The following is a 16,801-nucleotide window of genomic DNA, read 5'->3' as shown; positions in this document are numbered from 1 at the left end:
TACGCCACGAGGGCACGGCAAATCGACAAAGCTTGCATTCGTCGACTACGCTTCGTTTCTTTTTCATTCTTTTCCTATTTTTAATTTTTACGACCGCAACTGAATGCGTGACATAAACTTTATACCACTCGCGCGCTTTGTTACCCTGCTGGTAATTTAGAAAATTTTTATTAATTCACGTATTTACACGTTTATCCCTTTATGTACGCGGCGTTCCTTTCATTTCTTTTTAGTCTTATTTCTGTCTTTCTGCAGGCAGAGAATAGACGTCCAAACAGAAATCGGTTCGCGGTACAGACAACGGAAATCCGTGAAGAATTGCGATCTTTCCTTGCCTCCTAGTGTGCGCGTTCTTTGATATTTAAAAGCATTCTAAATGAAAAATGTTTGTGTGCCGTACGTACTGCAGTACGAAGTAGCTGCTGAAGTCATGTATACATAGGCGCGCCTTCGTTTCATAGAAATTGTTTCGCGTTTCATTTAATAATGCAGGAAGACGAGCAAGTACAATCTGCGATGTTAAAGATCGGCATATTTGCAAACGGATCTTTGTAAGGACCTCTTTAACAGTAACAAAGTAACTGACGTGCAACGGGCGAAGTAATTATTAAAATTCTTTACGTAACACGAAATTGAGAACAAAAGATGTAAGTAAAAATATGTGTACTCGTTAATACCGTCTAATATTCATATTATCGCTCGTATTTATTCAGATTGTATTTAATAAAAAAATTCCGTCTAAGCAAATCTAATCGATATCATAAGACGACGTATTAATAAGTTCGTCTTTAAATGTGTGATGCGTCGAGATGTTAAAAAAAAAATACTTTTTCTACTTGAAATTGTGTCTTCGTAACATATTATAATATACGATGTTATGTGACTTTAAATTCCAATCGCGAGCACGTAGAAGTATTGGTAATTACGAACGGTATTATTTTACACGGTGCTGTAGGGGCAACTATTAAACACGCTATCCATAGCGATTCGCGTACAGCGTCGATTTACAACGCGCCATAGAGCCTAGCATAAAATAATCTCTGTCTCTGAGCATTAGCCCGCCCTCTCTCCCTTTTTATGTGCATGTGCCGCGACTACCCTTACTGAATGGGCGCTATATACTAAGTGGATTTTATGCAGGCCCTGAATCCAATTATCCTGAATAATTTATCGCCGAATCGCAGACGTTAATGACATCAGACTGAATTAGGCAAGCTTTTCATAATGGTACCATAAAAATAGCGGCGCATATGGTCTGCTCGCCTTTTACCCGATAATGAATCATCACTGTCAATGGTGTAAATGGAGCTGATAATTACATTGTCCCAAATCATTGATCGGTCACGAAAATGAGGCTTTGTTTTGCGTATCTCGTCGACATATTAATTAGCTTTTCCGTGAAATAATAATGTGTCAAATCCGTTGTAGTGGCTAACGGTTCTTCCGCCCACGTACAAATGCAATTAAATTATTAATTGGATACGGAAGAATAAAGGAAGAAGAGCATTGATCCGAGTAAATGATATATACCAGATATAAATTATTTTCAAAGATATAAAAAATTTAGAATACTTTCGAAACTTTGCAAGCCGTGTCATTTATTCTTAATCGTTTTACGTTGCAACGCGATACTCGTGAATTTCCAATACGACGTTTTGTCGTACGGTTTCGCGATTTGACATCGTGATATATTTGTCAATGAGTAGAAAAAATCATATGCGCGCTATTTTTTATGAGATCCCAATTGCAAACCACAAAAGAAAAGAATTATATGACTCACCAATTTGCATGAACGGCGGAGTTGATGAGTTCTGCCGGTGACTGTAACATAAAATGGAAAATATTAATATAGACGTGCTGAAAACAATTAATGTTCAAACAAAAAAAATAATTACGCGTTTGTATTTAATTTTTTAATAAAAATAAATAAAAATCAAGTTAATAAAAATGACCAATTTAAAAATAGAATTGAAACTCACCTAAAAGTTGCTCCGCCGATGCAGGATGCCCGTCCCGGGCCTGCTCCTCCTCTCAGTTGGGATGTGACGAGCCATCCTTCCGCGCACTGAAAACTTGTAAACGCGCCCGATTAATTAATTGTCGCGAGAATTAATTTTTTTATTTAACACTAACGCGCGATATAGTCCACGACACTCCCGTAAAAAAATTTTTATATATAAAAGAATGCCCAATTACTTAGTAAAATTTCCGGAGCAACCGGCGAACCGGCCGCGGCTCGTATTAGTATAATTTCGGCGTGCGACACTTCCACTTTTTTCCAACGGGGAAGTCAGGCTTTAGTGCTCCTTCGATGAAAGTCTTCCTCTGGATTAATCTGAAACCAAAAAGAGTTATATTTTATTAGCAAAATTGACGAAAAGTATTCACTTCACAGAGTAAACATTTCACGTGATAACCGCGCGAGATGTGTACGCCGCGCGGGTGACCGACCTCTACTTTAATAAAACACTACGCAACTATAAAGATACATTAATAGAATTTTCCACGCTTCGTATTTCTGCACTACGAATAAATGTCTTCCAAATCTATCGCGGACTGGTCGATCGAGACCCTCTTCCCTCGAGCCCGACTGTACTCGTCGACACTTAGGTTACGGCAAAGAGACGCGATGTTAATATACGCGTACACGAGGTTTCTACTTACTTCGTATCAAAGGACGTGGTCGCCGGTACGCACAATTAATCCGGGAAGGAAATTTACGCCAGATTATGTTCCTCTGGCCCGTCGATTACGCGTGAATCTTTAATACGTACGGAGCACGTGCTGAGTACGTACGTCTCGGTCGACCGCTGGAGAAGGACAGAGCGCGAGTGAGGATAGCGGGGGTGGTGGGGGGAACGTAGCTCGCGCGCGGCACGTACGCCGCTCACTCTTATCTTTTCTTTTAATTGTTATAACAAATTTTGCGCACGCTCGACGATTTTTTTACGTATTTTTCAAAACTTGCAAATTCAACGTCGGCTGACTCTCGCTCGTGAAGCAAGCCTAATTAGCGTCGGTTTTAAGCGGTAATAATTAACAGCTAATTTACGCGTTAAGCCAATTTTTTAAGACAGAATACAATTCAGTGAAAATGTTCTTTCGTATAAATTAAAGTATATACGGCGCATGAATTTGTTGCGCTACGTCAATTAAACTTTATTTTCATTGTTTCCGAAGTTATTCGCGCATTATTGACTGAATTTTTGACGTATGATAACGCAATCGCTTTTTTCTATTTCGATTTATAAATATCCCGTGTTTTTAACACGTTCATTGAACACCGGCACGTGTTCGACGACATAAACGGAAATAAATGCGGAAAAGGGAGACATGTGCAATGGATACGTGCAATGCAGTGCGTATCAAATACTCTTTTGAAGCGCACGTTTCTATCGTATTGCCGTTTTGCAATAAGAGTCATCGGTCGGTGGTCGATTTGTATTCAGGCGTAGCGTGAAGGGAAGCCATCCCAACATCGGATTAATTGGATAAAAAAAAGAGAGAGAAAGAGAGAGGGAAATTGAATTGACAATTTATTTGTATGTTTTTTTTTTTTTTTACATACAATTCAAAGTTGCAATCTTCGTGGTCTGGAAAACCCTGTCACGCTTTGGGAAAGCCTCTAAACGATAGAAGTATCTAAAGAATTTCTATAGAACATCGTAATCTCTCAATTTTTCGTTAATCAAATATCTCTCAGCATTTATATTATTTCTATTATCGTACGACGGCATCGAAACCCACCCGCGGTGCATGGTACGCGCGAGCACATACGTTTTTCCTCTCCAAAATTTCATATTACATTAATTATAAATTTTAAAATAAGCTTCTTATTATTTTCAAAAAATTATTTCGGGCACCTTCTCCTAAATAGACATTTATTTTCGTAATAAGTATCGAGTGACTTTTAAATTCGAAGTTATCGCGTTTTCTACTTGCTAGAAGCACATCCATTCTTCAATACGGACACGTAATTACACGGGTGTAGTGACCAAAGCGTAAAATCACGGTCTATGCCACATTTAACACTCGAGACACAGTAAGCCGGTGTAAAGTGGGTCGTGTAAACGTTGTCATTGACGTGCAATACTGTGCCATTCCCGATGTTGTACTGCGACTTGCGACAAAGCCTTGATTTGTTCGCGGTGTTTATACAGCTCATGTGAGAAACAGAATAGTGTTAATCTAGGAGTCTTGACAAAATCGAACAGTCACAATTGTTCTAAATGGTTTGGCGTGTACGAGGTAAGAGAACAAATTAGCCGAATTGCAATTGCAACAAATTAAATACGAGATTGCTTTGCATTTTATCGATATAATGGAACGTCATTTTGACCCGGCTATTCTTTCAACGTGAACGTTTTTAAGATCCACTTGTACACCGAGAGATAGATATGTACGTTTCTCTCAAAGATGCTGCACTATCGACTTTGGAAACAGCTGACGCGCCGTAATAAATAACGTTACACACAATGCTGAATGGGCTCTACTTTGAAATATATTTCTTTCTACTATACGTTTCTGAGAACGCATTATCATAAGATAACGTTTAAAGAATATGTTCCACTTCGTGAAAGGTATGTTACAATATAAAATAGAGTCTACGAATTTTTAAGAATTTGTAATATAACTTATACCGACATTATCTAATTGTTACAAATGGATTAATTTTTTTAAACATTATGATATCAAATAAATTATTTGATATTAAAAAAATTAATTTGTTAACAAATATTTTAAGTAATTATATGAATTAAATATTATTCGAGAGCAAATTTTTCTAATAAAAAAAGTTATTGTGTAAATTTGAGTACTAATTAAATTTTTTTGTAAAAATTAATTTTAAATTAATTCTATTAAAAGCGGAAAACGGGTGATAAAAAATTTTACGTAATTACGGCAAAGATAATGCGTGCTAAAAGACTGCTTAGTGTAATAATTATTTTATAGGTTATTTAATTAAAATTTATATAAAATTTTACGCGCTCTTCTACAAAGTTTTGAGCCCGATGTGGCACTTGAAATGTAATTCCAGCAGCTCCATTAAATATCCGTTCTTTCATTCAGTGATCATTCTAAGAGGGCTTTTCTAGGGAAATGATGGTTCCACATTGCCGCGATAAGGAACACGCGAATGCTACTGAGACCGTTCTTTCCCGCGAAGGAAAATATCATCCGTTCGCAATGAAGCAGAATTTTTCGCTTCGCTTCTTTTAACGGTAAGTTAGAATTTCTCTTGAGAACGGAGTTAAGCGAGCCCGAAATTCTTGCAGACGTAAGTGTACTCGGAGCGTCGTACCGCGAAGAAGGAGAAACCCAAAGCGAAGAAACATTAGGAACTATTTATCAGTTGACTTTCTATTTCTCGTGTACCTCTTTCGTGTAAAAATAGTGCTCGGTCAAGGAAAAAGATTTCGATTTAGGTTGCGATAGAGTCGATTAGATTTGTAAAACAAGAACGCCGAAAGATAAAAGAATGTTCGATCGGAAATTAAGATTTATCAAATTCGTAGATAATTATAAAAAGCTGTCGCCTCGAGACGAATATTTTTTAAAATTAAGAAATTTTTTTATAATCTTATTTTAATTTAACTTAATTAAATGCGTTTCTTAAATAGCTTCGGTATTGTTTGAAAGATTGATCAACGGTGAATTGTATGACTTTACATGACTTGCGTAAGATAGTGTATCGATTACAACGAACGTTATGTATTTTGTTACAGCCATGCTACTCTTCACGCGTAGTAATTGTCTTGCAAATATTACTTTTCTACTAATTATTATAAAGTTACTTGATAACAAACTTATTGTTACTTACTTGGCTTTGCGGTTTCGAAAGTTGCCGGTGCGCCTCACACAGAATATCGTAGCACCATCTTGCTGCGCGGAAACTCTGCAACAAGAGAATAATTTTTTACGTTAAATTGATGAAGATGCAACATATTTCTAATTTCTTAATATAACAATTACATGTCCATAATTAGATTTAAAAAATTAGCTTAGCATTTAAATTTCCGTCGCGTACCTTTCTTTTAAATTAAATTTTACGCTACCCAACTTACATCTGGAAAAGTTGACGGGTTTCGAGAAAGCCGACATACACTGAAAACTCTGGTGCGCTTTAAATTAAATTAGCGGTCAGAAGTCAGGTACGCTCGCTGAGAGACAACAAGAAAAATCACGAGACAGAAGTAAAATAAATTGGCTAGGAGAGAGCGGAAGCAGATATCTCTCCGGCAAGATCAGATCCTCGTGCACGATCCGCGAGGTCTGCCGCGCTCGAAACCGTATTAATTCTTGAAAGAGTGATTTAACTCCGCGCGTGCGACGCCGTGAGCAAACGCGAACGGATGCGATCGGAAATGTACGTAGCTCGCGGCGCAGACGTAACGTAACTACATTAGCCCCCTTCGTGACGGTCGGTAGGGTCCTTTGAGGGTGGCACGGGGTGCCGAATACCAATCAGTTATGTCAATTGGCCCCAACAAAGTAATGAATGGTAATTGCAAGCCGCACGTCCGTCTCTCTCTCTCTCTCTCCTCCCGTCCGCACGCTATCCGCCCTTCGACCGAGTTCAAACACGTTCCCTCCAAACTGCCCACCACCACTGCGCGCTGACCCTCATCGATATACGGCTTGCATCCGTCGCGAGTGGACCCCCGCCGCCGGTTACCATCGATTTTAAACCGGATCTAATCGGATTTTCACACAGAACACGAGCCAGGCGTCGGTAATCATCAGTGGATTCACGCGAATCAACGTATCGGTTTCGTATGAACCACCAGAAAAATTTGCGACCGATTTACCAGTAAAACGTACAGACGAAAAGGGCTTATTTATTTTAAAAAAGGGATCCGGCATTTTTTTGCCATATGATATATGATTGTTGTTACAGAAAAAGGGAAATTCTCTGCGTAACGGAAAGCTACGGAAGTTGCTCGTTACATATATTATAAAAAGATACGACAAAATAAAAATTAATATCAAATATGAAATATTCGGTGGTAATATATTTTATTCAAACTCTGCATGCTACGGTGCGGTCGTTATTTCTAATAAATCTTAATACTTTAATTAGTTCTTCAATATGTATCTATAGATATTTCTATATTTCTACCTTCGCAGAAGTGTGAACGGAATTTCATCGATTGTTTGAAGTGGTCGTTATCCACAACTTCAAATTTCCATCTACCGCTAACGGCTTTTGCGGGCCGCTTTAAAATTCACTTAGCAGAAGCTTTCCTCTCTTTTTTTTTCTTTCTTTTTTTTTTTTGTTGCACTGGAAGAGATTTAAGGGAGCAGCATGCGCTTTGCACCCAATGACGGTGGCACGTTTTCTCGACGTGCAGCACAAGAAAAACGAGGATACTCGGCCTGCCTATCTGTTATCTGGTAATTACGCGCCGTAATTACGAATCTCGCATGACTAGTTCTACCAACCGGCATTTTCGGTCGGTTACCGAGAGAAGTCGGAAAAATAGGATTCCGCCGGTGATTATGTTTTGCATTTCCGCGCGCGCAATTACGCTTGATTGCCGTAGGCAAGTTTTACCTCGCGGGTTTTTTTTTTTTTTTCCGCCCAAAGAACGACCCGCCCGCTCTCCGGCGTGAATGACGGGGGATGAAGAAACGTTAAGCGTAGCTGCCGTCTCTCGTATCTTTATCACCGTTACTCAGCGGTATGGTAATACAAAAGGGATCCCTCGGATTAAGCCCGCGCTCGTTTCCATGCCATTCGTTAGCGTCTAACCGTCTTTGAGAAGGTGCCGCGACGGAGTTCACGAGTACGTTTCGCGCACAGTTTACAATGCGACGCGATAGGACGCCGGTGTTCCCTGTATCTCCTCCGTTTCGACGACGAAACTTGTTATTAACCGTGCAGCGTAGTTGCATGTATACGGAAGACGCTCGGCGACGGTCCACTCGCCGTGTTTCGGGATGACAAATGCTGTTGTTTAATAAAGGAGAACTATCGCAATTATAGATACGGAAACTTGCACCGTTCAAAAGGGTAGTTTTAATATAATCGCGCTGCTCGAGTTTAACAAATAGCGCCTCTCTTCTCGCCCGCTTCGGCGCGGACGATGGAAATTTTATTTCGGGTCGTGCAACAAAACGAATATCGAATAACGAAATTTCAATAAAGCCTCCGTACACAAGTTTTGCGTTGTGCAATTGCGCCTCCATTATGTTTTTCGTTTTAGGGAAAATCGCTACGAGTTTGCTGGAAAATCCACGGAATTTGCGGCCGGCTAGCTCATTTATTGATAAATTGAAATTACACCTAGGGGAGATTGGCGTGGCGCGATCCCTCCCGTAATAATACGCATATCGACGCATGTTTGCATTAATTTGCGATGATAATGAAACAATTGTTTGCCGAAAGTTTCCTTCGTGCGATTCAACCGCTGTTTATGATTGAAATCGATTTATTTGCGCATTACCGAGGGTACATTCGTCACGTGTAAACACCACGCAAACTCACGATACCGAAACGGCGATACGCCGGTAAACATTGATCGACTCACGAAATTGAAATTCAACGGCATATGTTGTTTACCCATTGTATCCCGGCGCCTCCGTAATCAATTGCAGAAGATTCGCGCGTTACGCCAAGCCGCGAATCCGACGCGGAACCCTTACCATATTTTTCTCCGCCGGACATGATCGATCGCGGCCGTATCTGTAACCGTGATAACAAACGCCCGAATATATCGCACGGTGTAGCGTGCCGCGAGGTCTAAGTGTGCGCTTTTGCATTACATGCAACATCCCCACGTTCCCACCTTCAGGTCCGACTAAATCTTTGAAGGAGCGACGACAATGCTAGTAAGTGCAGCCCTTCGCTCACAATGCTCATGCAGTAACAAGGTTCGTGTAAAGTGCTCGCAAATCAGACTCGATAAAATGGTAATCGCATCCAAGGTGGAAGCTCGCTCGAACGTCCGCGGGACTGAGCGAGAAGGTAAGGAAAAACGCGACCGTAGGTCCTTATTCGCTGACAGTTCTTTCCGACGCGCCGCCAATCACGGCCTCGACAATTTTTTTTTTTACCTTCGAAGTACTTCGTGAAATATAAGGTTGATAGCGTATATTGCGCTGTACAGTACGGTATAATTGAATATGGTATAATTTAAATATACGCGGAGATAAAGAAAAGCAAAAGGGAATACGCGGCGGCTGCACCGACTGCAATGTTACGTCAAATATAAAAAAAATTGACTAGAAGGGAGAACACAATGAGAAGCTTATTACCGATCGTACCGCGAGATCGCTAATCGTAACGTGAGTTTCATGCAAGAGTTCTCGTGTAAGAATGTAAGACGGACGGGTTTCGTGCGCTCGCGTGAGTCGAGAGGGGAAAAGGGACGCCTTTATCCTCGCTGAATGTCGGCAGAAGAGGTTGAATGAACTTTTAGAAAAGTTTTTTTCGGTGATTTATTCGTGTCGTACGCGGCAAGATTTACATCCGCGCGTTCGTTTTGCTTTTGCGGCGAGCCCGCCGGGAAAGCCACTTTTGCTCTGGAAAACGGTGTACCGAGATAGAAATTCGGTTCCAATTCTATTCTAAACCGAACTGTACCAACTAGCCTGAGCTGTAGCGCGTACTGATGCACGGAAGTACAGATTCAATTCACCTCTCGACAACCGGCTATAAACGCGTCCATTTTATACTACGCACGAATAAAGACGAATGATAACGTCGCTCAAACACTAAGACACACGTAATTATTAATGATTCGCCTGCCCGTAATCATTTCGAGACATCGTTTCATTCAAATATCTATTTGCTGTTATAGTTATGAATTTTTGAAACATATAAATTTTAAAAACGCTACAATTACAATATTACGAGCTACTACGAGAAAAACAGTCAGCTTTTACTTAATCTCTTTATGTATTCCGCTGAAAATTTAATGTCTCATTAAAAATTTATGTATTGAATATGTTAATTGTGCTGTAATGAAAATTCATAATCCTTTATTCTCGACATAATGAAATTTTCTTTTCATCCGATTATCCACTTCATAAATGTATTTATTATATAGCTCATCAGTGCTGTTAATTTCTAGTTACCATTTAATCAGCTCTATATTGTACGTGACGGGAAACGGGTGTGGTTGCGACGGCTAATTTCTGCATTATTAGGGGAATCCTCCTATATACTATTAAGTCAAATAGATTCTCTCGTTGCGTAACGAAATCAGGGTTTAATCCGTAACAAACATTCGCGATGATGTGGGAAAAGGACCAATTAATATTTTCTTTACTTTTTATAAAGCTGTTATATTTCCAACTAAAATGTTATTTATGAAATTATATTAATTTTAGTACAATTAAATTTTAAATAATTTAAATCATTAAATTATTACTTCCGTTTAAAGCATTTGTACATTTAATTAATAAAAAAGCTTATTAAATATTAATTGAACCGTACAATAAAGAGACAGTGTCAAAAACGTATTCTAGTTTGCGTCGGACAAAAAAATTAATGTTTTATCGAAAAAGGGGATCTACTGCAGCGAACAATCTTGCTACGTAAAACTCAACTTTGTGCTGTTATCTGTGCCTGCAAGCTTTAGATCAAATGTCAGTGGCTCGGCGGATTTCTCGTTATGCATTTGGTACAAACAAAGAGATCGTTAGGACATTTATACGGTACGCTGCATCGATAGATCAAGCAAAAGCTTCTTAACCTACCGTACTACAGCCGATGAAGTGCACCAATCGATGTGACTGTACGTCGCCAACATCTGTGCTCTACATCGGCTGAAGCGGCACAAGCTTTGTCTTGCCTTTCTGCGGATATTTCGCAGGATATTTCATCTCGAGCTTTATATATTCGAAGGCAAAACGCGGATCAATCGATTGACATTCAAATACTCAGCGGCAGGACGCACGATCCGTATTTTAAAGTATCCAGACTTTGCTTTTTATCTCGCAGAATATTTTGTCAGCATATTTATATAATTTCATATAGTCATTATTGACATACCCACGGAAATCAAACGTAATCTCTTATGTCTGAAGCTTTATTATTTTTTTTTTTTTTACTTGATTCATATACCCGTTTTATCTTCCGAAAAGACTTTAGCGTTGAATAAAATTGTATGTCATATTTAAATATTACTATTCTGATATCGAATACAGTCATTGCAATAAATAAAAAATTAGTTTCTCTTTTATCGGAAAATATATTTTTTTACGATATAAATCAAATGTAGATGTAAAATTTAAATCCAAAATATACACGTAGGATACAAATAAAAACGTAGTGCAGCACGCTAAAATAGCAATGCCGGCGAGAACACCCATATGATTATAGCTGCCCTTGATAACCAATATCCGGCATGCAAACCCCTATTGCTACATACATGCGAGATGATAAATATGCTCTTACTACGCCTACGCCGCATATATTATTCATAACGCTATTATCATAACGTGATGTCGACTGGTTTACGAAGTAAAGATGCCACGCTCGATAGTTTGGAAGTGCTCCAGTTGAAGGTAACCACGACCGAGGATCATATCTCGCGATTAACAAGACACGAAGTGACATTTCCGTGTAGTTAGAAATTTATTTATTTTTTTTTTTTTAGAGTATCAAAATTCAAGTGCTGTTTTACGTTACACAAACTCAGATGTATCTTCTTACATATTCTCACATGAACGTGATAATGGTGGAGATAATAGTGAGGATAATTTAATGATGCTTGCATAAAGAGACATTAAAGAGGTTTTACGTTTGGGCAGCATGTCCGGATGATTTAACGCGATGATAGCATGGATCTCGGACTTGGGTCGTATTTCATGAAACGGGGATGATGCAATACGGATGGACGGGACGCGACCACTTTTGCCGGATGAACCAGTAGGAAATGCCCATCGGCGAAATGAGACTAATGTACTTGGAGCATGTGCGCCAATGATGGCATATAGTTTGTATAACAGTGTATAATACATACAAAGCAACATGTGATGTCAAAATAACCATCAAAAAGAGATTGCGATAAACATTTGTCACGTCAAATGTCGATACATTTTTCAAGAAAATGCGTAAAAATTTAATCAACAAAATTTACTCAAATTAAAGAATATATTTAAACGTAGTACTGGTTCAGTTTTTTAAATAAAATATACATATATGTATAATCAATTAGATTTTACTGTCAGTCTGTAATTTAACTATTCTATAAAACTGGATCATCTTCATGCATTAAAAAAAAGAAAAAATAATTTATTTGTCTGAATAGAACTTGTCTTGAAAAGAAAATTGAGATTAGCCATAAGTATCGTCATAATTTTTAAGAATTTAAGTCATCCCATCACATTATTCTACTAATGAGATATTAATCCAAGCTAAGCGTAATGATTTTTAAGTGTTTTTAAATCTTAATGTGGAATCAATCCACTTTTGCTGCCCCGACTTTTTGATATAGAACTAAAACGAGTTCAAAGTGAGAGATTCATTGGGATAGATCTTAAGTATATTACCGTGAGTTTTTGGGCAGTGAAAGTGGAGTGTGGTAGAATTCCAAGCGTGCTCTAGGGACTAGAAGAAAGACATTTCGAGATCGTTACCAGACATTCGGCTCCGATATTAAATGAGAGTTCTTCAGACTTTAGTTAGAAGAAGAAACTCGAGATTAAGTAGGAAAGAAATAAAGATCGCGATAGCTTCGGTGTTGCTTTTCGGTTATATCGGTTGATTCATTTGATAACAAATAAATTGAAAGTTTCGCGTGGCCGTATGTAGTTTTTTTTTTTTTCCACGCGGCAAACATCGAAATCGTTTACGCATGACGCGTAGTATGTGTAAAAAAAACGATATAACGTCAAATAATACCAGTTTGCATGTTTATGCAGGAACTGTGCAACAAATGTACATGCACGATAGTAAAAAGAATCATTGTACGTCAGTTCGTTCAATATCTATTATTGTACACTTCGTCTGCACCCTCGATTATTTCAAATATCAATATTTTAATTAATATCATATATTGTACTGTAAATGGCAATCGTATTTAAGGAAATATTTATTTTGCAAAACACGGGATGCGTAATTCTACACTGCGTGTGTATATGCGATTCCAAAGTATTAATTAATTACACGTTTTTAAAATAGATTATTCAAATAATCCCTTACGACCGAATTTTTCAATAAGTGGCGGTATGGCGTGAAGCTAACACGACGCAAATCCTAATACTAACTGGATATATGTATAACGATAAGAGATCGCTGACTTTAGATATAACTACTTGTGTGGACCCTGAACGCTAGATAGGAAATTAGTTTGTTCTCGCTAATCGTGGCGTGTGGTTTACGTGTGTGTTGCAGGGCTACGCTCGGCCCTCGTAGGTTTTGCTATCTTGTGTGGTCTATCTGCAATCTGGACAGTGACACATTGTTGCTACGTCGGATATTTCTCTAACAATGAAGATCTGTCACGATACACGCCGTCATCCGTATGACACGTGTGATGCGCCATGTGGTTTTAGGATTTAACTATATTGCATCGCGGATTACATATTAAATTTCTAATTGCCACGTAACGTAATTATATCTTGAATATGCTTAGCCAAATTATAAATAATTCTGTAAAGTACTTGTTCAAGTAGCGTTAAACTTGTTAAGCAGTCAAATTAAAATCAAATAATATTAATATTGTGCAACGTTAAATAAATATTTTATAATTATTACTAGCGATTTTTTTAATTAGGGAAAATTCTTCTAGAATAAAGAATTGCGAAAAAAAAAAAAATTTGTTAACGGATAAAAAATAATAATAGTTATACCGATAAATATAATGATATCAATTACAACTTTTATAAATTGTCTAAAAATTAATTAATCTTGTATAATCTACGTCATCTATTAGAAATAATTATTTTATTTCGTTTTTATCAGAGAAAAGTACTGGAAAAAATATAATTTATTTAAATGTAACTTATTCCATTTTCTATTTATTTTATTTCATCATTGATCCTTTGTCTCAAGCTTAAGTATACACAAAAAAGAAAAGTGGCAAAGGGTTGTAAAGAAGTACAGTACAAATTCTTTTCTGCAAAATGAGAAAAGCGCAGATCCGCTTACTAGTATAAAATACGATACATGAACATAGTACAATCCTTGATTTTCACGAGAGATACTAAGGAACGTGGAAAATCACTGCTCATTATTATTTTCTCCAATACTTAACTTTCGCATGACATTCAATTGCAGCATAAAAATGTTGAAAACATTGTTAAATCGTATTTATTATCTATATCAATCGCACAAAAATGACAATATTCGAAATCTAAAAAAAAAAAAAAGAAAAAGAAATAAATGAAAAAAAAATAAAAATAAAAAAAAAATAAAAAAGAGAGAGAGAGAGAGATAAAGTGAGCCATAAAGAAAGCAGTATGGAGAAGAATAAAAGTTCGTTGCCGTGAATTTCAATCTAATCGAGATTATGATTTGTTTTCCAGTCGACTAACCTACCCGCACATTACCAAGGCAGCGTTTGAAGAAGCGCTGAAACTGCAACAGGAACGAATGATAACGCGTGTTGCGAACAAAGCAACGATCGGGAAAAGATTGCCGTGTATTTCCGAGGCAATTCTACCGTACATGCCCTTTTCCCTGGGGCAGCAACTTTCTAGATAAATCAAATATGTAGCGAAACGTGCGAAACAGCGGGAACGGGTAGAGGAGGGAGGGAAAACAGACTCGGTGTCGGGCATCGGAGGATTCGGAGGGTAAAATCCCCTCATCGAAGCTTCCGCACTGTCTGCACCTCGCAGCTTCGAACCTGGAAACGCGATAATGTCGCGCGTAATTAATTCGCCGTTGCAGTTACACTCTCCTTCACTTCGCAGCCCGTTTCCACCCCGCAGCCGTCGTAATCGCAGCGAAATGCCCGACTTGCCTGAAGCCCTGGAGATGTCGGCTGTTTGTAAATAATTCTAATCTAGATATTGCAGCGCCGTATACATGAAAATTGAATCTCCCAATTCTCAGCGAATTAATCAGAATACGAGATAACCTCAACTGCACTCGGCGAGTTGTGCTCGTAATATCGAAGCTGCAATCTGTTCGAAGATACGTTCGCGGATATATACATTAAAATTATATTCGTTTTTTTTCTTTTTGCGAGTAATTGTATAAATGATATGAATTATAAGTGATTGGTTCGATTAATCAAGTACCACGACGTATCCGTCAATTAGAAGTAAGGTCTGCGACAGTGAATTTAATATAAAATTAATATTTCGTGACATTTAGAATATGATTTTTTTTATAACCTCTTAAATTTTGTATCAAGTGAAAGGAACAATATTGTCAATCAAGCTGATCTTTAAAGCGACTTGCCTTGAAAGACTGTTGATGTTGTTGTTCTACGATACGATGTTTACTCCATCCAGACTGACTGCGAACAATGATGCCAACCGTGAATCACTTACTGTTGTTTTCCTTATACGCGAATCTAGGCTATCCTTAAATAAACTGCAGTGAGAGATGCTCTCCGTACGCGAACTGGTTGCGAACTGTGACGTCGACACGAAGCAGCGCTCATTATATATCGAATCCTGTAAGCAGCCGCGCACCAATCACAGGCCGAGTTCAATAAGGCACTAGTCAGAAATGTGATTAAAAATTAATTAACAATCTCGACATACCGTCCGTTACATTGATTTTAACATTGGTTTTATATTTCGTATGATATTCAGCGTACAGTGTCTTGTGCAACGTATTAATTCTCGTAACGCAAGGGTCTGACAAAGTCGTGCAGAGCTCGAGTACTTGCAAGCGCGAACGACGCATGCGTGACGGCAGACCCATCTTCCAGCACTTCTGCCTGCAGATCATTCTGCCTCTGACGGCTGACCGAGTAGGACCTGTGCAAGACGGCGCTCCGTGTCGAAGTCAAGTATCGGGCGTATTACACGAACAACGATCTAAGACCAGCACAAATCCATCACCTCCTTCCACCATCCCTCCGCCAAGAGCAAAAAGGATCTACGATCGCATTTTCAATTTTTATAGTAATTATAACCTTATTTATGTAAAGATTATATTTGCTTCTCTGGGCCAAACACTTAATATAAAATTAATTCGATCAGATCGATGTCAATCAATTGCAGGCCGAGTTAAAAAAGGCAAGCCGTTGGCAGTAAGAAATGTGATTAAAAATTAATTAACAATCGCGAGATACCGTCCATTACATTGATTTTAACATTGGTTTTATATTTCGTATGATATTCAGCGTACAGTGTCTTTTGTAACGCATTTAATTTTGTAACTCAAGGGTCAGACGGCGTACAGCGCTCGAGTCTTGCAAGCGCGAACGACGCATGCGCGACGGTGGGCCCATCTTCCAGCACTTCTGCCTGCAGATCATTCTGCCTCTGACGGCTGACCGAGTAGGACCTGTGCAAGACGGCGCTCCGCGTCGAAGTCAAGTATCGGGCGTATTAGACGAACAACGATCTAAGACCAGCACAAATCCATCACCTCCTTCCACTATCCCTTCTCCAAGAGCAAAAAGGATATACGATCGCATTTCCAACTTTTAATGTAAATATAACCATATTTACGTAAAGATTATATTTGCTTCTCTGTGCCGAACACGTAACGTAAAAGTAATTCGATCAGATCGATGTCAATCAAGCACGAAGCGAGCCGATCGGTGATTAACTTTAATGCTGTCGATAGTGTATTTTTACCAGCCACGAATTTTCCGCGTCACGGCCAACATAAATATCATTGATAGGACTGATAGTTATTCGTCGATTAATTCGGTCAGAGCTC

General features: G+C 38.5%; 1 protein-coding gene across 2 annotated transcripts in view; it reads right to left on the bottom strand.

Moving 5' to 3' along the window:
• Nucleotides 1-16,801, bottom strand: part of LOC139113344 (protein artichoke) — a 138,007-nt gene that overhangs the window by 44,013 nt on the left and 77,193 nt on the right. Inside the window, exons 2-5 of one of the 2 annotated variants that reach the window (XM_070674444.1) lie at nt 5,822-5,896; nt 2,197-2,335; nt 1,980-2,072; nt 1,781-1,821 (exon numbers count right to left, since the gene is read on the bottom strand). In XM_070674444.1, the coding sequence (XP_070530545.1) occupies nt 1,781-1,790 (10 nt within the window). In that variant the 5' untranslated portion in view covers nt 1,791-1,821; nt 1,980-2,072; nt 2,197-2,335; nt 5,822-5,896. Of the gene's footprint in view, nt 1-1,780; nt 1,822-1,979; nt 2,336-5,821; nt 5,897-16,801 lie in introns of both variants that reach the window. The other variant, XM_070674443.1, reaches the window with a different exon arrangement.

This window comes from Cardiocondyla obscurior, linkage group LG02, assembly GCF_019399895.1.
Source record: "Cardiocondyla obscurior isolate alpha-2009 linkage group LG02, Cobs3.1, whole genome shotgun sequence".
NCBI classification, from domain to species: domain Eukaryota; kingdom Metazoa; phylum Arthropoda; class Insecta; order Hymenoptera; family Formicidae; genus Cardiocondyla; species Cardiocondyla obscurior.
The sequence above is the reverse complement of the archived record's forward strand: the minus strand, read 5'-3'. Positions and strand labels throughout refer to the sequence as shown.